Below are 27,649 nucleotides of genomic sequence, written 5' to 3' on the forward strand. Positions count from 1 at the left end.
TTAAACAAAACAAAACAAAACAAAACATTAAAACCTGAGGCTTAGATGAAGTTAAAGATTGAAGTTAAATGACTTGTTTGCAGGCAGAAAGTTCCCAGATCCCAGCACTGAGCCTGATCTGAACTGTTATTTACTAAGTGGTTACTGAAGGAGAAATGCACGACAGGATGCTGGTAGTGGCACTGCGTCTGCCTGATTCCAGAGCCCGCGCTTTTCCACTGCAGCACTCGGCCTGTCGGTGGCTAGCTGGGGGATGCTCTCCCGTCTCCGTGGGGATGGGGAGCTGGCAGCGCTCTGTCGCCTCTGGCCGTCCCTCCCCCTTCTCCACCCCCAGCCTGTAGTTAGCCCCTCAGGCGGTCTGAGCTGGGAGTAGAATCCCTGGTATTCATGGTGACATAATCACCTCCTCGCTCCAGGCATTTCAGAAGCTGGCTGGGTTAACACGGCGTCTTTCCCTTTTAGAGACTTATTGGGAGGTAGTCTGGTCCGTCCTGAAACCCTCAGGGGGACGGAGACAGCCTTACCTTTTATGCCTGTGCCTCCCGGCCTTGAGTAAGTTCCACCTAGTCTTCCAACCCCAATCCCAATCTGGTCTGTTTACATTTTTTCGGTGTCTCAAAAACGAGCCATCGGCCATCGTGGCTCCAGCTGCAGAGCTCCCTGACTCCCTGAGCATTTTGCTGATGTCCCTAAAATATGGGAAGCCAAAGACCCAGTTCTGGCTTTTCAGAGATTAGGACAGGCTTCACTGGATTTCAGAACTGAAAAGGACTGTTGTGCTCATCCAGCCTCACCCCTTACCTGGTGCCTGAAAGCCCTACAATGTCCCCATCATCCCATTCCCATCGTATTTAATCTCTGCTGATAGGGCCACTTGGGACTTGCCCCTTAGGTAAACTCCCCTATTTCTCCTTAGCCCTCCTCTTCCCTACCTTGGGCTGTGATCTGGCTCCCTGTCCCCTCTCCCCTCTTTCTAGTTTGCCCTCTGAATCTGTTTCTTTCCAACACTCACTCTGCCTGTAGGGAGCCAGTGCTTTTCCAGGGCAAGAATGGTCCGCATTTCCCCACCTCTGCTCCCTGCTCAGCCGTGGAGGCACTTTTGGCCTCTCCCCTGATTCGGAATAGATCTGGGTGGGGAAGGGGGAAGACACAGGAGCAGTTTAAGTCCAGAGGAAAGTTCTCTTTACAGAGGTCTTTCTGTTGCTCACTGTCAGGGGCAAGCTTCCTGAAGAACGTGCCCTTGAAGACCATGTTTGTTGTTTTAAAACCATCCCTGCATGGGGTGCCACTCAGATTGGAGTGTCCCCAGCTGTGTAGCAAGGGGCTCATTTGTCAGCAACTCCAAGGCTCTGCAGTGACGGGGTAGGGCGTGGGTGACCTTAAGAACTAGAGGCCATGGTCATTGCTGGCCTTGAAGGTTTGATCAGGAAGATGCAGCTGTCCAATTCTTTCAGTGGTTTTAACTTCCTCCTCTTCTGTTCCCACAAAGTATCCCAGCGCTCACAGTCCGTGTGTGTGTGTGTGTGTGTGTGTGTGTGTGTGTGTGTAGCCCCTCCAGGTTCTTTCTCCACCTTTTCCCCACTCTGCTCCACCTTACTTCTTTCCACCAAACTGTCTCAAGCCTTTCAGCTGAGGAGGCCTTCAGGGCTGGGTGGCCTGTTCAGGTTCCTGATCTCCATTCCTGGCCCTTTGGACAGAAAGCAGAGGGTGGGGTCCACACTGGGGACAGCCACAGTGGTGACCTCTCCTTCCTTTCTTCCTCCTTCCTTTGTTTTATTTTATTCTCGCCCTTAAAAAAGTTTTTTCTAATATCCCAGAGAATTGGTTAATATTCTTGCCCTTTAAAAACATAATATTTACTGATTATTTTCTTTCTATTTACCAAAGCAATTTATGATCCACATAGAAAACTTAGAGATTCTGAAAAGTCCCCTTAGCCCCTGCTAAAAATCAAAATCATCCTTCCACTCATAAAAAATAGTATTCACGTTTTGGTTACATCTTTCTTAGCATTTCTTTTCTTTAGATACATACCTAATTTTAAAACCTTTTTATTTTGGAATAATTTTAGTACAGAAAAGTTGTGCAGATATTTTTGAGTTCCCACATGCCCTTCAACCAGCTTCCCCCAATGTTAACATCTTACATAACCACAGTACAAAACCGACAAACTGGGCCAGGCACGGTGGCTCACGCCTGTAATCCTAGCCCTTTGGGAGGCCGAGGTGGGAGGATCGCTTGAGCTCAGGAGTTCGAGAACAGCCTGAGCAAGAGTGAGACACTCCCATCTCTACAAAAAATAGGAAAATTAGATGGGTATGGGGGACAGCTAATCGGGAGGCTTGAAACAGGAGGATTGCTAGAGCCCAGGAGTTTGAGGTTACTGTGAGCTATGAGGATGCCACTGCATTCTAGCCAGGGTGACAGAACAAGACCCTGTCTAAGAAAAAAAAAAAAACCTGAGAAATTAATATTAGTGGAGTACTAATTCTTGTTTACTAAAGTTTACTAAACTATAGACTTTATTAAGACTCCACCAGTCCGATCACATTGCATTAATATATGTGTAATTTTTAAAAATGTATATCCTACTGTACATACTATTTTGTAGCCAGCTTTTTTCACCTAGTAACATATCACAAACTTTCCCCCAGACTGTTAAAATTATTCTATGTCATCGTTTTTAGAGGCAACATAGTGTCCAGTGTGTGGATTTGCTTAGCCAATGGCTTATTACTCTACATTTAAATTGCTTCTAATTTTTCACTATTATAAAGAACGATGTAACGAACAACTCTTACATTCTTCTGATATACACATCTCTGATTATTTTGCCACAAAAGAAATCCCAGAAATGGAATTGCTGGGTCCAGGGGACCCATCCCTCCTCCTTCCAAGTCTGTAGCCAAGAGGTGGCCCTGCTGGTAGCTGTCACGCTCACCCTCATCCTGGGCAGGCGGGGGAGGAAGCGAAGGGGTCTCAGAGTGGACCCCAGCCCTTGGATGATGGAGGCGGCAAGAGGAGATGGGAACAGCAAGGGAACTCCTTGCTCTGTGCTTGTCTCTGTGGGGTGAGGAGGATGCTTGCTCTGAGCCCGAGGATAATGGGGAGGGGGTGGGGGGTGTAGAGGCTGCTAATGCATTTTGCCAGCGTCTTTGGTTTCTCCAATATCCAGCCAGACTATTAGCAGTTCCCCAAGGATGGCCTGCTCCTCACGTCATCCCCCATTTCCTAGAAATGGGAAGCGGCCAGGGAATAGGGTTTTTATGTGCATGTGTGTATGGTGGGGGAGGGAGAAGGAAGGAAGGGAAAGGGACACGGTGGTTTTCCTATAGCTGACTTACTAGAGAACTGAGGCCCAGAGAAGTTGTTAATTGCCCAGACTGACACAGCACCTTGGGGAGTAGCATGGGTGCTATGACTTTCTCTAGGGCTCTGAAGTCACCAGCCAGGCTAGACAGGGGAGGGATTACTGCCCCTGCCTTGTTTCTGGAGCCCAGAAACTGTGTTTGTGTGTGTGGATGGGGGGTTGAGGGGGCAGGAGGGAGAGCAACTAGACTGAGGAATTGCCTCAGTTTCTGTATCTGAAATGGTATTCATCTCTCGGGATGTCTGAAGGATTGAATGAGTTAATATACGAAAAATATTGAGAAACAGTGCCTGGCAGTCAGTAATGGTTAACTAGTATTATTATCACATGAGGCTGCAGCAGCAGAGAGTAGGGGGGATTTTCAGAGCAGAGGGCCCTGCTGCACCCCGTGCTGAGTGGGGCCTGGAGAGTGCATCTACCTGGTTTGGTGAGGAAGGGTCACCTTAGGGAGGGGCCACCGACTGGGTAGTTATTCAGATGGCCGGGCCACTGGGTGGGATCCACGCTGTGTGCTCACTCTCCTGAGCCCTCAAGTTCTACTTCCCTGTGTCACAAGGCATAAAGCACATAGGGCCCTGGCAAGAAGTGGCGGGTGGAGGTGGGGAGGGAGCGGGGCTCTCACTCCTCCGTGGTGGGACAACCTCTGTCCTGCTCCCAGTGTTCTTTTCCAAGCTTGGAAAATACCACCTTCGACTCTGTCCTGGCTCTGTAATTTTCCAGCTGACCTGGAATTCCCCCTGACTCCTGTCCTATTTCCTGGGGCAGAGGGGACACCAGCTCAGGGATCCAGAACTCCACCCTAGTCTTTCTGCTGGCCACAAATGGGTATGCCAAAGGCTTTGGAAAGCCATTGCCAGGAGAGTCCCCAGCTAGAGGTGTGTGTGCTCCCAGGGAGTCAACGCTGAGACCGTTTTCAAGTTAAACTTGTTTAGTGACTCAGAAGGTAGATTCTTGAGTTTTCTCTACTCTCTCTCTTCCCCACCAGGGCTCCACTGTTTCCTTCTTCCTTCTCTGTCTCCCTTCCTCCTCTCCGTCCCTCTGCCTCTCAGCTGGAGGTGCCCTTAGAGATCCTCCAACTCCCTCTTCTTACAGAGGCCCAGAACATGGAAGGGACTTGCCCCACATCGCACAGCTGGTTGACACAGGGCCACCGCTGGAACCCAGCACCCCAATGCCCAGTCCAGGGCTAAGGCGGACCAGGTCTTCCCCTTCAAAGGCATCTTTCTGCAATTTTGTAGTATTTAAGTCAACAACCCGCCTAGACTGGGTTTCTCTCTACCCTACTAAAACTCCATGGAGGAGAAGAGACACACCTGGGAAGCGGACCCCCGACTACCAGGGCCAGCCTGGGACTCCAGTTAATCTGCCTCCTATCTGCACGGTTCCAGTCCTGTCCAAGGCATTCTGGAAACAGGTATCTGTCAGGACGTTGCTCAACAGCTGACACAAGTCATATTTTACTGGGAATTTATTATCCCTGCTACCCCATACACACTCTTAAGGAGGAAAAAAAAAAAAGGAATTTGGCTTTTAGCAGCAGAAAGGGACAAGGAAGCTCTATCTGCGATGGAGAGTAGCCAACAGTAGGAAGAGTAACTCCAGGAGAATGTGACATCTCCTTTCAAGGGATGGTCCTGGACAGGTGGGGTCCAGCTCTGCTCGGAGATCGGGATGGCCAGATTGGCACGCACCGGCTCCGGGGAGGGGAGATGCCCCGCAGAGCTGGGGCGCTTTTACCTAAATGTTTTGGTGGCGAGCGGCAGAGGGGGCGGTGCACTGCCCTAGGTAATGATAGGGCAGTCTGGGAGCCACGCGGGGGCTGCCCGTCGCGGCCGCGGCTACAAAGACAGCTTGGAGACCTCCGGCTTTCTTCCCCTGGGTACCAGCCCCACCCCTCCATCCCCCCTCCCAGCACCCCCCACCTCCGTCCCGCCTCGCCCCGCCCCCCTCCTGGCAGCCCCAGCGCGCATGCTCTCTCCCCCCGCGGAGTAACCTGGAGATTTAAAAACCGCCGGCTGGCGCGCGTGGGGGGAAGGAGGGGAGGAGAGCTTGCACGCGCTGGCCCCGGGTGACAGCCGCACGCCTCGGCCAGGTAGGATCGCGCCCCCTCCTCTCCCAGGGGAGAGGGTCCCGGCGCGGGAAAGGGAGGGGCGCTCGCCGCCGAGCTCCGGGGTGTCGCGTGTTTTGCGCCCCGCGGGATGGGGCCGCGCCGTGGCCATCCCGGGGGCTGCGCGCCGAGTCCCCGCCAATCCCGCGGGAGGGCGCGCAGCCGCGGGCGCCGGGGGGCGCGACCCTGATCTGCCGTGGGCGGGTGCCGAGTGCCCAGCGCCCGCTCGGATCCCCCGCTGAGCTGCGCTTTCTTCCGCGCAGGGCGGGCTGGGCGAGGGCGCCCGGGCTGTCCCAGGCCGGCGGCGGGTGGGCGGGGAGCGGCCCCTCCCGGAGCTCGGGTCGGGCCGACGGCTGGCGGAGCGGCCGCTCGCTCCTGTTGCAGCCTCCCGCGTCAGACTTTTCTTTGGAAAGTTGCGTTTATTTTCTTCCCTTGTCTGGGCTTCACCGGAAAGGGGCAGGATGAGTCACTGGGGCGCGCACAGTCCGGGACTTGGGGGAGCCGGGAAAGGGGCCGACGGCCGGGACGCCCCGGGGTGCTCAGGCTCGGGCCAGCTTTCTTGGGGAGCAACGAGCGGGAAAAGGGACTGAGCCCTGTCGGACGTTAGTTCTGGGGCGAGGCTCTGGGCAGAGAGTTGGGCTGGGCTGCGTGTGTGTATTTTGGTGTCCCCCTTTTCAGCCTCGGTCATCCCTCTCGGGAGGAGGCGAGAGGCGGCTGTGTTCTTCTCGCCTCCCGGGTTCACGTGGGGATGGTGCGAGCTCTCCCAACAGCAGACAGGTGTGATGTGGTGGGACCTGGGCATCAGGTGCGGCTCGTCGGAGCTCCAGGCTCGGGCGGAGGCGGGCCTGCTGGCGAAGCCTCGGGGACCTGCAGCCCTGAGCGAGGGCCAGTCCTTCCCGTAGTCTCCCATTCCCCTCGGGCACTGGAGTCCCGTGAGCTTCTCTTGCCCTTGACCTGTGAATTAGCCTCTGTGTTCCTGGCGGACACTCTTGACCTACTCGGCTTTCCCCCTCCCCAGGGGGCGGTCTCCCATGCTTCCTCTTTTCCCAAGGGGCCAGAGTTGGGGTAGGGAGGGGTTTGGCACGGTGGGTACCTGGCGAGGGCTCGCCCTTCAGCTGTTACACTGACCGAGTCCCAGTGGAGTGGGGACTAAGAATAGCCCAGCTGCTGTCTTGCTGCCCTGGAGTCTGCAGCCGGGCATTGCCAGTAAACCAGGGCCCAGAGTGACCCTTGCTGGGCTCCTGGAAGCTTTGCTCAGGGCTGGGATTGAGGTCCTGGGGGCTTCTGGCTACCTTTCCTGATGCACTTAGCAGATCTTTCAGAGCAGAGACGGGTTTGGTATGGACTCACCTGCTCAAGATGTGGGGAACCGGCTGGTCTGTGGGGGTGGACGGGGAGGGTACAGGCTAGTTGGGAGGCCTGTAGAAACCCATAAGGCAACATATCCTAGGGGATAAGTGGGACATAATTTGAGGTCACGGGCCCTTCTGTTGGACTGGTCCCATCTCCTCATTCCTCCCTTATCTCCTCCCACCAGGCCTGTCGTGGAGCCAGGACTCTGTTGTTCTAAAAGTGCTCAGAAAATGGAGCTTGAGTCAGCAGGATGAGTCCGAAGATAAAAATACAGCTGTGGATGAATGTACAGCTGTGGACAGACAAGCCCCAGTTTAGTGGGTGTGTGTTGGGGGGAGTTTTCCTATGTATTCATGGGGTGTGCCATGAACTCCCCCTGCCCTCCTGGCTCTGAGTAGCCCTGAGGGAGGAGGGGGAGGAGCTGGACAGTGATCCCTGGTGGCCCACTGAGGCAGTTCCCAGGCCACCGGGTGGTGGAGGGATTGCATGAAGGCCCCTCTCCAGCTCTCCCCTTGCTGGAGTTGGAGCTGGAGCTCTCAGCCTGGGCAGGGCTGGCCTGAGCGCTCTGGAAATGAAGTTAACTTTAAGTACTATCATCTGGACCATTACAGCCTGATGACACAACGTTATGGATAAAAACCCAGACTGTAGGAAGGCAGTCTATATATTGGCTGCTCTGCTAGCTTGGCAAGTTACTTCCTCTAAGCCTCAGTATTCCTGGCTACAAAATGGGAATGATAATAATACCTACTGTATAGCTTTGTTAATTATTAAATTATAACAGATATAATATTTGTAAATATATAATTATAAAGTCTAAAAATTATAGCTTTATTAAACAGTGCATGTAGAGCTCTTAACTGCCTGATATATAGTAAGTGCTCAATAAATGTTCACTAGTACCAGCTATATCTATTATAACTATCACCTGTGATTGAACAGATAGTAACACCCAGCCTGGAATTCTTGGGCCTTTCTCTTAAACAACAACAAATATTATTATTATTATTTTTTTTTCTGTAGTCCTTATTTCTGAATTGGGAGCAAGGTGTCCTGGACTTTGGGAAGTTGGTATGAATAGTTAAGATGTTGGTCTCTGGCAAAATGGTTTGAATCTCATTTCCTCTTGTGCAAGTTAAACTTTCTGTGCTTCAATTTCCTCTTTTGCAAAATGAGGATAATAGTACCTACCTCACAGTAGTGCGAGGATTAAATAAGCTGATGTAGGTAAAGCTCTGAGCACAGCAGCTGCTTGTAAAGGGAGCTTGATAGATGTCAGCTGCTGTTATTTGGTGACAGTGGAGGCAATCATTTTGGTTTGCACTTGGAAATCAGAGTTTTGGCTGGGAACGGTGGCTCATGCCTGTAATTCTAGCACTCTGAGAGGCTGAGGCAGGAGTATGGCTTGAGGTCAGGAGTTTGAGACCAGCCTGAGCAAGAGTAAGACCCTGTCTCTACTAAAAATAGAAAAATTGGCTGGGCGTGGTGGTACACATCTGTAGTGCCAGCTACTTGGGAGGCTGAGGCAGGAGGATCACTTGAACCCAGGAGTTTGAGGTTACTGTGAGCTATGATGATGCCACTGCACTCTATCCAGGGCAAGAGTGAGACTCTGTCTCAAAAAAAAAAAAAAAAAAGAAAGAAAGAAACCAGAGTTTCCTAGCAAGGGAATTAGACCATATATAACTGTATGTGTCATATAGATGACACATCTGCAGTTGAACTTGTGGTCTGGTGCAAAGATCACACCAGGATTGGATGGCCTTGTCTCTCCCCAGTCAATACTGTGTGACTGGTATTTCAATTAGCCCAGAAACCCCTGCCCTACCTACCTCCCAAGAGTGTACTCCTCAAGTTGGAAGAGGGTACTGTGAGGTGATGAAGGTGACTGTGTATCCTAAAAAGTTAAGAGCCTTCTATGCAGAAAGGTTATTTGCTATTTTTAGGAAAACTGTGTGGTGAGGGTGTCCTGAAGTTGGGATTCTGCTCTGTCCTCCCTCCCCAACTCTTAAGATCTTTTGCACTGTTCTTTGGTGTCCAGAAAAAAAAATGCAGCCTGGCTTGCTTTGAACAGTTAGTGGCCCTGTTTGCTGGGCAGCAAGGGTGGAGGCTGGACCAGTTGGTACCAGGCCCAGTGTCTTGAACGCTGATGCCACTTGACTCCCAGCAATAGAGCTGGAGTGTAGAGCTTTGTCCAGTGTATTAAATGCCCCTGCTTGGGGGCAGGGGCTGGTGACAGAGCCATCACGGGATGGTCCTGATCCCTGGCCAGAAGTTCCTACTTAATTCCTTTTTCTCCTATATGGTCTGTTTCCTCCTCCATGGGAAGAAGTCCACAGTTTTGCTACCAGCCCTGAACGACTTGTGGGTCTTGCCTCTGATGTTGGAGATGGGCCTGCCTCCCCTATTGGCCTTGATTTCTTTGCCTGTAAGACGATGATAGCATTCACCTTGCAAGGTTATGGTGAGGATTAAAGGTATATGCATGTTTAGCAAAGTGCACAGACCAGATGCTCAATAGATGTTTGTTCCCTCCCCTTCTTTGTTACTTCTGGAGATCACTTTTGGGGAGATGGGATGAGCTAGCAAGAAGGGGATTGGAGGCCAGCTCCTGCTCCTAGATCCCACAGTCCCTCAGTTACTACATCCGGGCCAGACGATGCCAGCCAGGTAGGGTGCCCTCGGGAGCAGCCAGCCCACAACGGCACTTCCTCTTTCCCCTGTGCTCACTGTGCCCCCACCTCAAGGCCTCTCTAATCTCAGGTGTACTTTGAATTGGCAAATAGTGTCCAAGCTCAGAGCGCCTGGCCCATCCCAAGTGATGTGGCAATCTAGAGCTCCGCTCCTGGCTCCTGTCCCTAGAAAGAGCCGAGCACCCAGATCCCTTGAGTGTGGCCCTGCTTGAATCCCAGGCATGCTGGTCAAGTCACATCCGGCAGGAATCCTGAGTCGGCCTCACCCACAGGCCTTCTGTTGAGCACCCACGATTCTCGTGCCCTGGGCAGGGCCTGTGCTCTGTCCTTTCCAGGAGCTGAGGCACAGTGGTGAGGGCGGAGATTGGCGGGAGAGAGGGGATGCTTGATGGCTGGGGTCCCAGGGGGCCCTGGAGGAGGTGTGGGTTTCACGCTGGACAGGGTTCGGGTGGAGGCAAGGTGCAGCCCAGGAAGGGGAAGTAACTGGAGTGTGGTGACCACTTTGAAAGCAGAAACAAGCCCAGGGCTGATGAATCCCCTCTTCTTGTGCCCAGGGAGGCATTATGATGACTCATCTAAGGACACACGGATAGCCAGGCCTGATCTGAGACTGAAACCCAGTCCCGTGGTTTTGGGTCTGGTATTCTGTCCAGCACGCCTCACTGGGGGGCGAGGGGGGCGTGTTTAGAAATCCCAGGCTCCAGGGGCCTTGTTTTACAGACATATTCCCTTTTCTACTGTTGGGGTTCAGAAAATGATACCCCAAAGCGAAGGCCTCAGAAACAAAGTTTCTCTCTGACCTTCTCATGCCTTCCTGTCTCTCGCCCCTCATTCTCCCCCAAGGCAAGCCATAGAAATTAGAATCCCTCTTCCCCAAGGCAGATCATAGAAACAAGAGCCCCTCTCTCCATAGCCTGTCATACAACCCAAAAATACTATTCTAACTCCCCCCTGCCTTTCTGTGTAAGAACCGACCATAAAGAAATTCTCAGACCTACCTTGTTTGATAGTAGGTCATAAGACCCTCTTTCCAAAGGGGTCTTCCCCCATTTGCAGCAGGAAGAAATACTACAGCAGAGAAGCCAAGAAGAACCTGGACAGGCCTTGCTATGTTTCCCCACTTCGTCTGTTACCATAAGCTAATTCCCTTTTGGTCTAATCACATTTCCACACGGCTGTCCCTGCTTCCTCAAACCGAAGCACAGAAGTGGGTAGTTCACCCTGGGTCTTTGGGTCTTTTTCTGAAGTCTCCCAGGTCCCATAAAACTGTAGCCAAATAGGTTGGTTGTGCTTTTTTCTTGTTAACCTATCTTCTGTTACGGAGCGTCAGCCGTGACAAAAGATGGGGAGGAAAGGGATCACCCCCTTTCTGCCGCTCTACTGCGCAGAGCCTACCTGCGTATCTTCCAAGGCGAAGCATCGTGGCCACTTCTTCCAGGAAGCCCTGGAAGAACTAGACACGCCCCCCGCCTTGGGTGCCCACCCTGTGGACTGTGTCTTAGTCCCTGTACCACCTCATTGCGCACTGATTGCGGTTTATGCCTTTTGCTAAAGGGAGCTGCAGGGGGTTTCTGCATCCCCAGCACCTTCTGGGTGGGCTTACATACACCTGGGACTCAGTAGGGGTGGGTGGGTTTTAGTGCTCTTTCCTTTAGGGGAGGTTGGGTTGCAGGCACTGGGGTGTACCTCCTCCAACGGCCGGCAAACTTGAGATCTTTAATGAAAATTTTAAAAGTCTCTTTGGGGGCTAACTCTTACCTTACCACCGAGTGACTGTTTTTGAGAACACGCTTTCAAAGAACTGAGTCTGGCTCAGCCCTCTGATTATACACGGGGCTGATCCCAGACCCCAGGATATCAGATCTTAGAGGCCTTTGAATTTGAGACCCTGGAGGCAGGACATGGCTGAGCGGGGACCAGCACCCTGGTCTGACTCTTGGCCCAGGGCTCTGCCCATCTGTAGGTTTGCAGAGATCTGCAATCCCCTGGTCTCTTCCTGGGGGCCCCCACTCCTAAAGGTGGCCAGGCGGAAGGAGAGGACCAGGATTGGCTGTGCAGGATGAAGAGAGCTGCTGGCCAGGCTGACTGACAAGGTGCAAGTTCGCTCGGAGGGAGGCTGTTCAGGTTTCACTTTGCAGGGGCTGTAGGAAGAGGTGGCATGGCGGGAGGGAACTTCCGAGTGGCCTGGACACTGTGCCAAGCTGCCTGTTCCCTCCCTCGCTCCTCTTCCCCACCCTGGGCCAAGCGATTTCTTGGTGCTGCTGCCCCACCTTATAGGGAAGCATTTATCGTGGCCCAAGGAGAGCAGAATTTAGTTACTAATTTCTGCTGGGAATGGAGTCCACCTCTGGGAGAGAGTAGAGAAGAAGACAGTTCTGCCCTCAGATATCCTGGTTACTTGGTTTGGTTTCGGGTGACTGATGACCCTTGGCACTCTGTTGGTATTTGAGCGGTGTAGGCCGGTAAAGGATGGGGTAAGTGCAGCGGGGGGAGCCCTTTACACCCAATTACCCTTGACTCTTGTTGGTGGAAGGCTGTGAAAGCCCCTTTCTGAATGCCACGGTGGCTGGTCAGTGAGCCCCAGTGGGCGCCTGTGCAGGAAGAAGCACCTGCCTGGGGCTGGGGCCGGGCGTGAGATCAGTCGCCTGGCTGTATGGCTGTATGGCTGTATGGCTGTATGGCTGTAGGGAGCCTTAGACGTTATCTACACTAGCTCTCATTTTACGGGGCGCAGAAACTGAGTCCTGGAGAGGTGAAACGGCTTGTCTAGACTATACAGCCATAAAAGTTGCTGAAACAGGACTATACTCTCCTGGCTCCCACTTCAGAGCACTTTCCAGAATGCGTGAACCTTGGGCATGTGAAGTTCTGAGACTGAGATGTTCATCCTGGTGAAATCAGAATACCAAATACCTACTCTGTATTTGGACTGAGTTATTAGAGAGCAGGCACAGTATGTCAGGTCCTTGCACGTGCCAGGCGCCTCCCGGGCAGTTGGTCGGGCTCAGCCCGTGTGTTCGTTTCCCTGTGGGTGGAAGTCGCCCTCTCTCACCACTGTGGGATGTTGATCCACCCTCCGCGGCCTTCCACCACCAGGCAGGCCTGTTGCAGTGACCTCTCCTCACCTGCTGGGGCCAGCACCTGGGGAGGCGTTCGCATTCCTGGCATTCCTCTTGCAGCAGGGGCTGAAAGAGGCTCCGGTGCGGGTGGGGGAGGCACGTGGGTGGGTGGGGGGAATGGAAGCCGAGAAGAAGGGCGGCGTTGGTCTCCCCGGACCACGGCCTCCCCTGTTTGGGAATGAGAAAGGCCTGTCCAGGTTTCCTCCGCCGAGGAAGCCCAGGCTGCTGGAGAAGTGGCCGCCAGGAGCTTTCACATCCTTCATCTCAAACCCACTGCACATCTGTGACGTTGGTGGGATTAACTGACGTTTCCTTGCCTGTGACACGGGTATGTTAATTGTCTCACCTCATCGGATGGCTGGAAGACTAAAACGCTTGGCAGAGTGTCTGGCGTGGAGTAAACCTCAGTGTTGGCTGCTATTACTGATGGTAGATGAGGAAACTGAGGCGTGGGAGGCCAAGTGACACCACAGTTATAGTAAGTGGCTGGGCTGTATGCGAACGCAGGTCAGGCTGACTGCCAAACCTGGGTCCCCCTGCACGATCTGCTGGGCCTGGGGGATGTCGGCACAGGGGCTGTGGCCCCTGGGGTGGAACAGGGAGCGCCAGGTTGAAGAGCACTGCTTGTCCTGCTTTGGGGGGCATACCCAGTGTGACCTTGGGTAGCAGCTGTTCTCAGAAATGAAGTCTGGTTGGGAGAGCCAGGTGCCTGGAGTCAGAATGTGGGTCTGTGTTGACTGTCACCATGGGATTGCCAGGTGACCCTTGGGAGGGTCCTGGTGCTTTGGCCTCAGCTTAGGCTGGCTGGGACTGACTGTGGCCAAGGTGAGGGTCAGGCCGGCCCCAGAATCCCTGTCACCGAATCCGAGAGGGGAGGGGAGATCGGCGCCGGCTCTATGGACCGCTGCTCTGTCCCTTCCCCGCCCCTTCCCCCGATCTCCTCTGGCATTTGTTTCCTTTCCAAAGCTGGACTGGGGCTCTCAGACAGGGCAACAAAAGCAACTCTTCTCCGAGCCACTGCCACCTGTTGGGTTTTCACACATTGGGGGTGAGTGGGGGGAGGGAGCCATTGCCCTTTTCCCAGTGTCTGTGGTGTGCCCCCGCTGCCCCCCTAGGGCCTGGGATTCTCTTTGCTGCCCAGTGTGACAGTGCTCAGGAGCCGGAGGGGGTGGGGGCCCGCAGCAGCTGGAGGGGGAATTGAGTGGGAAGGGGCCGGCGCTGGCAGCCGGGAGGGAGTTTGATGGATTACTCTGCAGGCCGAGAGGTTTCTCCCTAATCCCCCTTTGTGTCCCGGCCCGCAGCCCCCTCACTCTCTCTGACAAGCTGCTAAGCAGAAGGCTTCCAGTCCGAGGGAAGAAAAGGCAGCTCAGCAGGGCGAACTCTAAATCCCTGGCCTGCGGGCCCTGGGGGAGGCAGGAGCTAGGGAGCCAGGCTGGGCGGGGCCGGGGACCCCTTCCCACTGTGCTTGTTCTTTCTTAGGAGTCCCTGCATGGCCCTGCTGCGGCTGCAGTGTCCTCAGGTGGCTGTGACAGCCCTGCGAGCTCTCGTGGACCTCAGCTATTTGTGCAAATCTCGGTTGCGTTTTTCTAGGGTGGGACTGGGGAAAGCAGAGACCCTCCCTGCTTTGGAAATATCTGGGCCCAGAGAATCAAAGACCGAATGGGTTGGAAGGCACCGAAACTGTGTGTAGTCCGTCCCCCTCCCCAGCAGCCCAGGTAGGAGTCCTCACAGCGTCCCTAACACAGGGGATCTGCGATGCTCATCTTCAGGTCTCCCAGGCAGGCTCTTCCTGTCCCCAAGGCTCCCTATGGAGCTGCCCAGAGAGCAGAGCTCATTTTGGAAGTGCAGCGTGCCAGGTGTCACCCAGCCCCCATGGGACTGGGGCAAGAGGCGGGGATGTGTAATAGGGACGCTGGCCTGGTGAACCCCCAGACCTGAGAGGGCCTCTCCCCCTCCCCCAGCCTAGAGGACCCTGGAGAGCTCCGCGTGGAGCAGTGCGCTGGGGTCCCCCTTACCCCGCATCTCCGCACAGTCCTGGCCGAGACAGGGCAGCCCGGTGGGGGTGTGTGAGGGAGGTTGGCCTGGGGTGACCCTACCCCCTTTCTTCAGCTGAGTCATTAGTTCTCCAGGCTGGCCTCCTGCCGGCCGGGTTTCCCCGTCTGTGGGGCGGGCTCCGGTGGCTGTGGAGGGTAGAGGGGCCGCTTCCCGCCTCCCCAGGAGCGAGGAGCGTGTGAGAACGCAGAGGGTCTTTGTGAGTGCAGGGAGGACGGGGTTGCCGAGCTGTCGGGGTCAGGGTGGGGGCTGCGGCCGTTTGATGTGCTGGGTGGGGTGCGGGGCGCTGGCCCGCATAAAGAGGCCATAGAATTGCTGCCTGACACTGGCCCGGGGCGGGGGCTGCCCCCAGCCCGGCTCCCTCTGGCCTCTGTCTGTCAGCAGAGGGAGTCTGTTCCCCCAGCTCCACCTCAGCCACGCACGGTGGCAGGAGCCCCTTTGAAAGCCCTCAAAGGCCTCTTTATGCGTCCCCCTCTGACCCTCCCTTCCCTTAGGGAGCTACCGGGGAGTGGGCTCGGGTCGCCTTCCTCCACCTCCTCCACTCTGTCTTTTGAATTTTGGACAAAGTTCAGGCCAAGTTTGTTCCGTTGCTCAGTTTCGTTTCTCTGTCCTCCCTGCTGGCGTGCGGTCTGCAGTGGGACATTCCAGTCCGGAAGGGGCGATCGGAGCCCCTCGCCACCTCCGAGCCCTTAGGAGTTGCCACTTCTGGGGTTGAGCTTAGAATTTCCTTGGTGTGTGGGGAGCGCGTGGCGGGAGGAGGACTTAAGTCTTTACCTTCTCTGTACACCCAGCCCCTGCTCTCGGCCATTCGTTCATTAGGTAAACATTGCCCAGGACCCTTGTCTAGAGGGGCCTGGGGCCGGAGGGTCGTGATGGAGCCCATGGCCTGCCCTGGGGGGTGCCACGTGTTGGGGTGCATGGGCCAAGTAGGTCTCCCAGTACCTGGAGCTGGGCAGAGAGAATCCAGGTGCACTGACCCTGCCCGGGGCCCTTGGTTGCTCTGGGTTTCGGGTTTGTTCCCCCAGGGATGAGGAAGGATGGCCTGGGGCGGAGCTCCGTGAAGGTTCCCAGAGGTCTTGGGTTTCCTCCAGCTTTCTTGCTGTCCTGCCGGCAACAGCAGCAGAGAGGAGGGGAGAGCTTGGAACTTGAGAGGGACTTGTCCCAGAAGGCTGCCTGTTCCTTTCCATTCTAGAGGTCAGCCCCTCCGCCTCCTGCTCCTCACCAGGTGAGCACTCTCAGGTTGATCTTCTGTTTGTCAGACAGACAGTGCTCCAGGAGCAGTGGGGCAGGAGGATTTGAGTCGGAAGCATCTCCAAGACTGGAGGGTATAGGGCAGAATTAGACCCTGTCCCCTTGCCTGTATCTCTGATCCGGGAAGACAGGGGAGTTTCTCCAGACAGATGGGGCCCAACACTGATCTGTCACTTGCAAGCTTCGGTGAGAAGTGTGCCCTGGGGCCGCTGACGGCAGTGGTGGCCAGGAAAGCGGTACTGAATGACTTCGAGTTCTCTGGCCGCCCTGGGCCTGGGCTTCTCTGTTAGTGTCCCAGGGAACAAGGCCCTGAAGGGGATGGCCTGTGGCTGGAGTTAGTGTTGGGGTCCTCTGTAGTCCCCTCACCCTAAGCACCTTGCAGTGGGATGAAGTAGGGGGAGGGGCTGGGGCATTAGGAAGCATGCAAGGATGAGAAGGGGGGCCTTTGGAGGGGGGTGTTCTTATGGGCTTGGGATTGCTTGGGCAATCCTGGGCTGGGAAGAGTAAAGTCTGGGGGTGGCAGGTGTGCCATGAACCCCCCAGGGCAGAGTAGAAATCAAAAGAGGGAGGAGGGGGCTCTGCAACCTAAGAACAGAGGATGCCCAGCCGGGCTTGGAACCAGCTCACTTCCTACCCAACTCCTTTCAATGAATTCTTCACGCAGCCCAGCCCCTGGTTACCAGGTAAAGAACCTCTGGGGTGGAGAGAGGCACCCCAGGGAGGGGGAGGCAGCTAATGAGCTATCTGGGGGGGCGAATCCTTTTTTCACCAACCCCCCCCTCCTTTTTTTTGTCTTTTTCCCTTGTGGGCTAAGAAGGATCCCGTTCATTTCTGGGAGGACGGGGGAACTGGATTAAGGGAGAGGGGAGGCAGGTGGGGTGATTAATGGTTGCCTGAGAGCGGCAATTTATTTTAAATAACAGGGAGCAACCAGGGCTTGGAAAAGGGGGCAGGTTGTGGGTGAGGCTAGGCCTGACAGAGTCTGTTTGCTCAGGGAGGACCTGGTCCCTTAAAGCCAGAGCAGGTGAGTGTCTAGGGCCCTCCCAGACCGAAGGTGGGGCATGGAATGGGCTGGGAGCCTTTTGACCCAGAACCCCTCCTTCCGGGCCAGGTGGCACCACCCCGTGGTCTCTGGGCAGCCCCCTGCTTTCCCGTGGGGGCTATGGACATGGAACGATGGGGAGGGGCTCAAGTTGAACCCACAGCAGCTCAGCTGAAACTGGTCCCTCTGCCTCCCTTTTGGGACTGTGCGGGTCAGTGTGTTACACTGCTGCTCAGGCCACCCCACAGGAGGTCCCACACCCCATCTCCAAGTGTGGGTCCGTGCAGGACTTCGGGGAGGAGGCTGCCGGTCACCCAGCCTCACCCAGCCTTATCTCGAGTCCCTTCCTTCCTGATCTACTAGCTGGGAAGCCCCAGAAGGCCATTAGGGAGTGGACAGCCCTTCCCCAGGACTGACGGCCATCTGATTTCTCAGAGCACTGCGGCATTGCTTGTCACATGCAAGGCCCCTTGGGGCTTATGTTATTTGAAAAGATAAAAGAAATTGAAGTGCCTTTTGTTATGAGGTGCTGTGATTGGTGGGGGGATAAGTGGGGGCTTGGGGTGCTCTCAGCCACTGTGGTCCTTGCACCGGAGTAGCAGCCCTTCAGAGCATTTCTGGGATGGAATCGGGGCGGAGGGGGAAGGCACTCCAGGCAATAGGAAGTTCTGCCCCCTGCCTCTGTCTTGGGATGGATGACTGCTTAGGGCCCTCTTGCCTACCTACCTCGCCAAGGCTCGCCCTCTGGTAGGACCTCCTCTTGGTGACTGACTTGAGTTTCCCTCTCCGGTAGTCACTTCTAAGCAAAGCACACTGCAGTGGGTACATTGTCGGGAGGCAGGACCTGGAGGCCACCTGCTTGCAGAGGTGGGGGTGCGGGGTGGGCACTCACCCAGTGGGACTAGAGCAGCGGTGGCTCTGCAGGGACGCTGGGCTGTCAGGAAGGGGGGTGGGAACCTCTGCTGAGAACAGATCCATTTAGGGAGCAGAGAAAGGCTACCCAGGAAGTAAGTGGTGGGGCACCCTGCCAGCCTGGGGGGTCACGGGCGTCATCACAGCTCCTGCCAGGTGATGTGGTTTCATGCCCCTGCGAGGCTGAGACTTCTCTGCCGAGAACAGCTCCACTGTCCTGTGACAGTTGGACAGTCACCTGTGGACTTTCCTTCCCATGAGCACTGAACTTGGGGGGGCGGGGGGGAACTCAAAGGTTTTTGGGCCCAAGTTCATCCAGGGGAGCTCTCTTTAAGTGGTTTCAATGACAGGTTAAAACCCAACCCAGCAAACCACAGCCTCTCCTCCCTTCCCCCCATCCCTGTCCTTGGGGGTGGGGGTTATGGTACAGCGTGGCTGGCAGCCAGGCAGCGCGGAATGGGAAGTGTTACTCTTAACAAAGGGGAATTGAACAGCTCAGCTTTGGGAAGTGGAGAGAGAAAAGCAAACAAACCAGGCCTGGCAGAGGGTCTCCTGGGGCACCTTGATAGCCGGGCCTGGGCAACCAGAAATTCAGCCGGTTTGGTTCTGTCCCGACTCCCATCCTAGCAGGCAAGGGCAGTTGCAAATATTGCCAAGCACAGAATAACCGGCATCTGTTTGGCTTTGGAGTGTGCTGAGGTTTAAAAATCATATTTACCTTATCAATTATGTCAGCCCTAGGCTAATATTAACATGCATTTCCTGGCTGGGCAGCAGGGGGTGGCACCTAGGTGGCAGGGCCAATCGCTGGCCTGTGAGTGAACAGGATTCAGACAAATTAGAGCAAATCCTGGAAACCAGGCTCCCAGGACTTAACACTCTGTGTGCTTGTGATTGTTCCCGCCCTTTCAGGATCTGAGCAATGAGATGTGTCCCCACCGAGGTGCCCCACGGCAACAGGTGTTTAGCGTGGGCTGAGAAGCTGGACCTGCCCCAGACGGCTGGCAGACATGGGCGCCTGGCTGACTCCTAGGCAGTCGGTGGCAGTGAGGAGAGGCCTGGGCCCCTGGAGCAGAGCTGAGGCGGAGCAGTTCTGGAGTGCGTGAGTGGCAGAGCCCGACCTGCCCAGCCCATGATGATCCAGAGGCTGTGGGTGAGCCGCCTGCTGCGGCATCGGAAAGCCCAGCTCCTGCTGGTCAACCTGCTGACCTTTGGCCTGGAGGTGTGCCTGGCTGCAGGCATCACCTACGTGCCACCCCTGCTGCTAGAAGTCGGAGTAGAAGAGAAGTTCATGACCATGGTGCTGGGTGAGTCACGACATCCTCCTTCCTTCCTGTGCCTGGGATGTAGGGCAGGAGAACCTCTGCCCAGAGAGCTGCTTGGAGGGCGAGGTGGTTGCCTGCTGTTCATGCGCTTGGTGGGTAGGTGTTGCTGGGCCGAAGGTGGACCCCGGGCTGAGGGGGTGCCCCAAGAGAGAGAAGACAGGACAGGGACATACTCTAGTCACCTCTGTATCCCTGACCCTGCATGACTCATAGGAGACACTGGAGAAGTTACTCCTACCCTTTGTCTACGCCTAGCCCTTTTATAATTAATGTCTATTACCTGATTTAACCCTTACCGCCACCCTTTGAGGTGATCCATTTTACAGAGAAGAACACGGAGGCCCGTAAGAGGTTAGGTGAGCCTTAGCCAAGGCTACACAGCTGCTGACCAGTAGAGCTGGGACTTGGTTAATGTCTCCCGGCCAACGCGAGCTTTTACCCCTAGGACAGGGGGCAGGCTCCTGACTCTGCAGATGAATTCTGCAAAAGCCACAGAAGGCAAGTAGTTACCATTGTGTGACACCCCCAACCCCAGGAAGAGGGGGCCCCGAAGGATTGCAGGCTCTGGAGTCAGACTGCCTGTTGAAACTCTCCCTCGTACCCTTTGAAGCTCTGTGCCTTGGCATAGGTATCACTCATCAGTTGCTCCATGCCTCAGTTTCCCCAATCTGAAAATAGGGCTGTTTGTAATACCTATGTCATGAAGGATGAATTAGGCTCCCTATGAAGACTTAGCACAGTGTCTTGTATGGAGTTTGCCCTCAGTGTGGTATCATTTCCATCCTTCTCCAGGAGCTTGGCTCCCCTCCCCCTTGTCCCTTAACTGTCCCAGCCACTGACTCGTACTACTTGCCCTCTTGCAGGCATCGGCCCAGTGCTGGGCCTGGTCTCCGTCCCACTCCTAGGCTCAGCCAGTGACCACTGGCGTGGGCGCTATGGCCGCCGCAGGCCCTTCATCTGGGCCCTGTCCCTGGGCATCCTGCTGAGCCTCTTTCTCATCCCGAGGGCCGGCTGGCTGGCAGGGCTGCTGTGCCCGGATCCCAGGCCCCTGGAGCTGGCACTGCTGATCATGGGTGTGGGGCTGCTGGACTTCTGTGGCCAGGTGTGCTTCACTCCACTGGAGGCCCTGCTCTCCGACCTCTTCCGGGACCCGGACCACTGTCGCCAAGCCTACTCCGTCTACGCCTTCATGATCAGCCTCGGGGGCTGCCTGGGGTACCTCCTGCCCGCCATTGACTGGGACGCCAGTGCCCTGGCCCCCTACCTGGGCACCCAGGAGGAGTGCCTCTTTGGCCTGCTCACGCTCATCTTCCTCACCTGTGTGGCAGCCACACTGTTAGTGACTGAGGAGGCAGCGCTGGGCCCGGCCGAGCCGGCGGAAGGGCTGTCGGTCCCTTCTGTGCAGCCCCGCTGCTGCCCGTGCCGGGCCCGCCTGGCTTTCTGGAACCTGGGCGCCCTGCTTCCCCGGCTGCATCAGCTCTGCTGCCGAATGCCTCGGACCCTCCGCCGGCTCTTTGTGGCCGAGCTGTGCAGCTGGATGGCACTCATGACCTTCACGCTGTTTTACACAGATTTCGTGGGAGAGGGGCTGTACCGGGGCGTGCCCAGGGCTGAGCCAGGCACCGAGGCCCGGAGACACTATGACGAAGGTAAGGCCCCTGCAGTCCTCGGAGGCTGCTGTGGGAGCTGCCCTCCTGCGCACCTCCCAGGCTGGGGAGATGCACACAGCCGTGCCTGGGCCCCGACTTCCCCATCAGGAAAGGAAAGTGGACGCAGCCTGCCCGCACAGCTCTGCCTGCTGTTCCAGTGGGGCCCCTGGCCGCTCTGAGAGTTCAGTCGGAGTCATTGCCCCGGGCTGAAAGGCTGAGCGTGTTCAGGGTCCCGAGGGAGTGGAGGAGTCAAGGCTGCGTTTGAGGTCTGGCTGCAGCTTCTGTGTGCCCTCTGCCCCCCTGATGACTTTCTAAATCTCACCAGTGCCTTGCAGCTCAGGCATTCTAGAAGTATCTTGAAGCCTATGCAGAACTATCTTTCTGTTCCCTCTCGCCCTCCTGTCCCCAAAGCTGAGGTTCCCAGTAAACCCTTAGGACATCGTCCCCTGCCCTTAGCTAATGGCTGTGGCTGTGTTTCCTGAGGGTCAGTGGAAGAGCCCAGATTCTTGTGCTACAGGTAGAATGGGGAGGGTGCTGGGGAGCAGGCATGGCCCGCAGCAGGTGCCTGTGGCCCTCACTGCTGAGCCCCCCCCAGACAGTATGGTGCCGCTCCCTACCCTGTCTGACGCCTCCTCCCCCCTGCAGGCGTCCGGATGGGCAGCCTGGGGCTGTTCCTGCAGTGCGCCATCTCCCTGGTCTTCTCTCTGGTCATGGACCGGCTGGTGCAGCGATTCGGCACCCGGGCAGTCTATCTGGCTAGTGTGGTGGCTTTCCCCGTGGCTGCTGGCGCCACATGCCTGTCTCACAGTGTGGCCGTGGTGACAGCCTCCGCTGCCCTCACCGGGTTCACCTTCTCGGCCCTGCAGATCCTGCCCTACACGCTGGCCGCCCTCTACCACCGGGAGAAGCAGGTACTCAGTGGCTGCTGGGTGGAGGAGTGCGGAGGAGCTTGGGGGAGGCTGACTAGTCCAGGACTTGATGTCTGGCCGGTGGCTTCGGAGGTTTCCTTTGATCAGAGAGGAAGCCTGTCCTAGCCCCAGGACCAGAGATTTGGGCTGCGGAAGAAGAGTGTAGATTAGATTCTTGGAATGACTTCCTGGGGTCAGGACCAAGAAGCACTTGAATGGATGATTGCAGGAAATGCAAAATCCTTCCTGGGAATCTGGAAGAGCCAGGTGGGAATCTGGAAGAGCCAGCTCACTGAAGCCCTCAGTCTGGGCTGGTTGTTCTACAGAGAGACAGGGAGCTGGATCAGATGACCTCCGGGGCGATGGCGAGTGGGAACAGGCTGGCCTTAGAACACCTCTCCTTTTCCAGGGAGAGGCAGGGTGACTGCCCTGTGCCCTGCTTTGGTCTCAGAGGGGGAAGTCTCCTTCCTGCCCCCTCTCTTTCTGGTTTATCTTCCTTTTCTGTCTAATTCTCTCTGCTTTTCCTGCCTCCTTCCTTTGCCTCTGTCCCCTTCCCCCGACCCCGCCCCCGCCCCCACAGTGGCTATCTGGGCCTGACACCTGGCACCTGACACCGCTCACCTGGGCACTGTGCAAGTTGGGGGGCCTCCTTCCTGCTCTGCCCACACTAGCCAGGCCCTCCAGGGGCTCCCTTCTGTGGGAAGCCTCCTGACCCAGGAACTGTGGTCACCCTTGTCCCCCTCCACTGGCCTCACTGCAGCCCTGGGTGCAGAACTCTGCCCCAAGGGGCATGAAGCTGGGGTGTCCCAAGGCAGAAGGAGATGCAGGCCTGCCCTCTTGGAGCTTCCAGGGTGCAGGGGAGACTTGCTCCTGCCCCTGTAGCTCATGAGCGGGCAGCAGGTAAACTGTGGTTGGTTAACTGCACCGTGCCTGCAGGGGTGGGGGGTGTGGAGGAGGAAGGCCTAAGGTTTTGGCTGGGGGAGCCTGATTCCTGAGACCCCTGTTGGCTCACCGATAACCTTCATCAGCCTCTAATTTTCTGCTGCCCTGGGCTGGGGGAACAGGGGCTGGTGTCAGAGGCCAAGCTTGAGCACATGCTGTTGTGCCAGGGACCGTGTTCCGTACTGAGAAGCGTGTCTGTCCTCGGGGACCTCTTCCGGCTGCAGCCTCACTGGTCTTTGCTGGGGTGGCAGGCAGGCAGGGGAGCATCTGAGAGGCCCGTTATAGCAACAACTGATGGAGATTTGGCCCCATACGCCGCCCGCCTGCTCCTTTGCCCACTTGTTGAGCTGCATGATGAGCCGTGGGCTTCCCTGGTGTCGGGTTTGAGCTCTGCCGTGGCTTCCAGCTTGCAATTGCAGCCAACTCAAGAACTCTCCTGTGTTATACACTGCCCGGTGTGAGGGACAGTGTCAGATGAGACCTGGCTTTGTCCTTAAATAGGAGGCTCTGGGCCAGTGAGGCAGGGCAGGAGTGGGGAGGGTCGACCAGACACAGTCACTCTGATCTGTGGCAGACAGCCAGTGAGACGGAAGTGAGAAGGGCTTGGACTTGGGCATTAGCACAGCTGGGGCTGGGGGAGGTGGGAACAGGGCCATCCCTCCTACTGGTGGCCTGGGATCCTCCCTGCCCCGAGGCTGGGGCCTGGGATCCCAGGCGGGAAGGGCTTCTCTCTGCGCAGGACGGTGAGGACTTCCAGATGGTGAGGGGAGGGCAGGCAGGCGGGAAGAGGGATAGGAGAGCCTGGGTGGGGGTTGGGCCAGCAGGGGCCTCGACTGGATTTCCTTCCTCTGGTTTTAGACATCTCTCTTCCCACCTGTCTTCATTCCTCTGTGTCTTTTCCTTTACCTTGGGGTCCTGTTCTCTTTCTACCCTGCAGTTCTGAGTTTGCTGCTTGCTTGTCCTAAAAGGCTAGAGGAGACCTGGACTTCTAGTTTCACACTTGTTCCCTCCGTGGCCGCTTACCCTTCTGCCACTCCAGAGGAGGGGCCCAGCTAGACCCTGCCCAAGTAGGGCCTCCTCAGTTCCTCACCTGCGGCCTGATTTTCACCGAGGCCCGCAGACTGGTTTCGTCCAGCCCCTGGGATGAAGGCGAGGGTCCGTTCTCACAGCCGGGGGATCCCTGTGCCTGGGTACACACCTGTCCTTGTCCCCTTTTCTTCACCCTCCCCCGCAGGTGTTCCTGCCTAAATACCTAGGGGACTCTGGAGGTGGTGGCAGTGAGGACAGCCTGACAACCAGCTTCCTGCCAGGCCCTAAGACTGGGGCTCCCTTCCCCAACGGACACGTGGGTGCTGGAGGCAGCGGCCTGCTCCCGCCTCCACCCGCGCTCTGCGGGGCCTCCGCCTGCGACGTCTCCATGCGTGTGGTGGTGGGTGAGCCGACGGAGGCTAGGGTCGTTCCTGGCCGCGGCATCTGCCTGGACCTCGCCATCCTGGACAGTGCCTTCCTGCTGTCCCAGGTGGCCCCGTCCCTGTTTATGGGCTCCATCGTCCAGCTCAGCCAATCTGTCACTGCCTACATGGTGTCTGCTGCAGGCCTGGGTCTGGTCGCCATTTACTTTGCTACACAGGTAGTGTTTGACAAGAGCGACTTGGCCAAGTACTCGGTGTAGACACGCTGGGGTGGGGGGGGCGCTGCCTCCCTGGGTCCCGGCTCTCCGTCCAGTTAGCCCGTAGGGCCGCGGGGCGCCCTCCAGTGTCTGCTGCTGCCAAAATGGTGTGGCTCTCTGCTGCCACCCTGTGGCGGCGAGGTGCGTAGCTGCACAGCTGGGGGACTGGGGCTTCCCTCTAGCTGGTCTCTAGGGCTGGCCGACCGGCAGCTTTCCAAATGGGTTTCAGTCTGGACCTCTGCAGGGAGGCCAGAAGGGCAGGGCATTTGATTAGCTCCGTGCACTGGAACGTGGGACTCTGCAAGTGGATTACTGAGGTTCAGGGTCAACAGCTAGTATCCAGCTTGATACCGGGATCTTGGTCGAGACATATCCAGAGAAGAAATTTTGGGAGCTGAGTAAACTTTGCCACCTCCAAGCCCCCTTATCTTGCAGGTTTCCCCAATGTAGCTCTTGCATGGGAGTTTCTAGTACGAAGCTCTCCTCCACGGGATTTGAAAGTATGAAAGTTATTTGGGGGGAAAGAGTCCTGAGGGGCAAGGCAACTCAGGGACCAAGCCCCCTTAGTCCATAGCACTGCCTATCTGCTGATTCCCCACCCCCACCTTTTATCAGGACTTGGCTTGTTGGTTCCTGTGTTGCCATCATAAGGACACAGGCATTGAAATGTTTAACTTATTTATTTAACAAAGTAGAAGGGAACCATCGCTAGTTTTCTATGTTGGTGTCTAGGAGTTGGGTAGGGTGGGATTTCCAACAACCAGGTCTTCTGAGATAGCTGGTCACTGGGCAGAGGACTGCCAGAGTCCCCTTCTCCTGGGGTCTGGCCCCCCAAAATGCCTAGCCTAGGACCTTGGAAATTCTACGCATCCCACCTGATATCCCAAATGCTGTTACCCAAGGTTAGGGGTGTTGAGGGAAGGTGGAGGGTGTGGCTTCAGGTCTCACCAGCTTCCCTAACCTCCTCCCACTCCTCACTCCCCCTATTCCCTCTAGGGGTGGGCGATGGAGGCACTGCCCTTTGCCCGAGCCCCTTCTTTCCCCACTGGCTCCACAACCCTCTGTTTGGGGCCATTGCAGGACCAGAAGCACAAAGTGTGGTTCCTCAAGCCTTTGTCCATCTCAGCCCCCAGGGTATATCTGTGCTTGGGGAATCTCACACGGAAACTCAGGAGCACCCCCTGCCTGAGCTAAGGAGGTCTTATCTCTGGGGGGTTTAAGTGCCGTTTGCAATAATGTCGTCTTATTTATTTAGCGGAGTAAATATTTTATACTGTATGTGAGCAATCAGAGTATAATGTTTATGGTGATGAAATTAAAGGCTTCTTATATGTTTAATTGGCATGTGTTGTCTTTTCTAAGGCTCAAGAACCAGATCTCTCTAAAATCATTTTCAATTCCCAGTTCATGGGGACCTTTGGCTTTTGGCAGCCTCAGTTCCCAGCGCCACCAGCAGATGGAGCCATAGACCAGCACTCTGTGTGTCCACTGGGCGAGGCTGGCTGCACCCTGGATTGGGGAGTTCCTTTGGGAGTAGAGGAGGAGGGTCAAAAAGAGTCTGAGGTGCGGGAGGATGGGGACATTTTCCTTCTCAAAGGGCTCACTGTGTGGCTAAGGAGATGGAGCAAGCCCCCATCAACCACAATAGGGACTGTACCTGGCATGTGCGTGGCGAGAATTTTGACACCACTGTGCCTTGGTTCGTGCCCTTTACGCTGGTTCACACCCTCTCCCATTTCCTTCACCCTTCATGCCAGGCTGGTACTCAGGTTTATGGTCACTGACATGCACCAGAGATTCTTGAGAAATGGCTGAGTCCGTGTCTGGGGCAGGAAACGTCCAAGATGAACTCGAGCTACCTTGTCTTGCCTAAAACAAGGAATATTAAAGGCTATTGGAGTCATGTCAAAAGAACACAGGAAACACCTTGAAGGTGATCCCGTTGGCCAAAGACGGCACAACCTGGGTCTCAACAAGAACACTGTCTACAGTGGATTGAAGCACAGATGTGTACAATTCACAAGTTTGTAATGATAGTAAGAAAAAAAACCTCATTGGTCACCTTTGGTGGTTGCTAGAGCACCATCTCATTCAAAAAAATGATAAGTGGTGGGAAAGGATTATCAAGTATTTATCATGCTTTTCCCATACACACCATATTTCAGCATAACCAAATAGCTAATGAGAAAGATTTTTTTTCTTTATGGAAGAATACATACCAAAGGAGTGCTAGAACTAGAAAATTATAATTTTGCAATGTCTAACAAAATAGGGCCTGGTCAGTGATCATCAATGGCTTAGGTAAAAGGCTGAGAAACGTTATAATGGATGGATCAGGCTGACGCCACCTGCACCTGCTGATTAGCATCACTAGGAGTGGGGCAGCAAGGCCTGTGTGCCTCGTGAGATGATGCATGGGGAGGGCACAGCCACCTGTGAAGGGGTCTTGCCAAAAAATAGAACAAAATCTGAATCTAATCAAGCCTCTAGATCTTATTAGCACCTGACACGGGGAAAAAAGAGGACAAAAAAGGACATCTTAACCCTGAGGATACAGTCAGCCAAATACAGACTGTGGGCAATTCTATAGGAAAATGAGTGGCATTGCAACTAAATGCAATTTGTTAACATCAGTTGGTTCCTGATTTAATCTAAACAACTAAAGAGACATTTTTGAGGCAGCTGGAGAAAATTGCACGACTGGGCGATCAATAAGGAATGATCATACACTTTGTTGGATATCATGGTATTGTGATCAAGTGGTTAAAAAGTCCTGTTTCTTAGAGATACACACTGAAGTACACACAAGTCAAGTGAAATTGGCACATGCTTTAAAAATATCCCAGGGGTCAGGCAAGGTGGCTCACGCCTATAATCCCAGCACTTTGGGAGGCTGATGCAGGAGGATTGCTTGAAACCAGGCGTTCAAGACCAGCCTAGGCAACATAGCAAGACTCCATCTCTTAAAAAAAAAAAATTAGCTCAGCATGGTGGTGGGCATCTGTAGTCCTAGATACTCAGGAGGCTAAGGCGGGAGGATCACTTGAGCTGAGAATTTAAGGAACAGGAAGGGCAGTCAAGGTCGGCAGTGTCCGGGACATGGCAAGGCAGGGAAGACTCAGGCTTCTACTAGGTTGGTCATTTTCTTTAACAAAACAAAAAGTTAATTTCATGTCCTATATTTCCAAGTCAAATTAAATATTGCAGGGTTTGTATTTACTTCATTTTATATTTGTATCAATCATTTTGAAATTTTT

At 55.3% G+C, this 27,649-nt stretch overlaps 1 protein-coding gene across 4 annotated transcripts; it reads left to right on the forward strand.

Moving 5' to 3' along the window:
- The first annotated feature begins 3,737 nt into the window (after positions 1 to 3,737).
- Positions 3,738 to 25,695, forward strand: SLC45A3 (solute carrier family 45 member 3). 4 transcript variants are annotated; one of them, XM_069459630.1, is made up of 6 exons: positions 5,369 to 5,462; positions 7,015 to 7,151; positions 18,812 to 19,206; positions 20,088 to 20,873; positions 21,519 to 21,784; positions 23,958 to 25,695. In XM_069459630.1, exons 3-6 carry the CDS (start codon positions 19,032 to 19,034, stop codon positions 24,393 to 24,395), a joined length of 1,665 nt encoding a protein of 554 aa, XP_069315731.1. In that variant the 5' UTR covers positions 5,369 to 5,462; positions 7,015 to 7,151; positions 18,812 to 19,031; the 3' UTR covers positions 24,396 to 25,695. The 4 variants fall into 4 exon arrangements, with proteins under 4 accessions (XP_069315732.1, XP_069315733.1, XP_069315731.1 ...); XM_069459631.1 differs by lacking the exons at positions 5,369 to 5,462; positions 7,015 to 7,151 and adding an exon at positions 3,738 to 3,797; XM_069459632.1 differs by lacking the exons at positions 5,369 to 5,462; positions 7,015 to 7,151 and adding an exon at positions 4,463 to 4,784.
- The last annotated feature ends 1,954 nt before the right edge of the window (positions 25,696 to 27,649 follow it).

The sequence above is a fragment of the Eulemur rufifrons genome, chromosome 27 (genome assembly GCF_041146395.1).
Source record: "Eulemur rufifrons isolate Redbay chromosome 27, OSU_ERuf_1, whole genome shotgun sequence".
Classification (NCBI taxonomy): Eukaryota; Metazoa; Chordata; class Mammalia; order Primates; family Lemuridae; genus Eulemur; species Eulemur rufifrons.

Excerpts from the sequence above, each read along its gene's own strand:
- SLC45A3 (XM_069459631.1), top strand. The coding sequence starts at position 19,032 with ATGATGATCCAGAGGCTGTGGGTGAGCCGCCTGCTGCGGCATCGGAAA. Across the intron at positions 19,207-20,087 it reads GTTCATGACCATGGTGCTGG|GCATCGGCCCAGTGCTGGGC; the intron begins GTGAGTCACGAC and ends GCCCTCTTGCAG. Across the intron at positions 21,785-23,957 it reads TCTACCACCGGGAGAAGCAG|GTGTTCCTGCCTAAATACCT; the intron begins GTACTCAGTGGC and ends CCTCCCCCGCAG.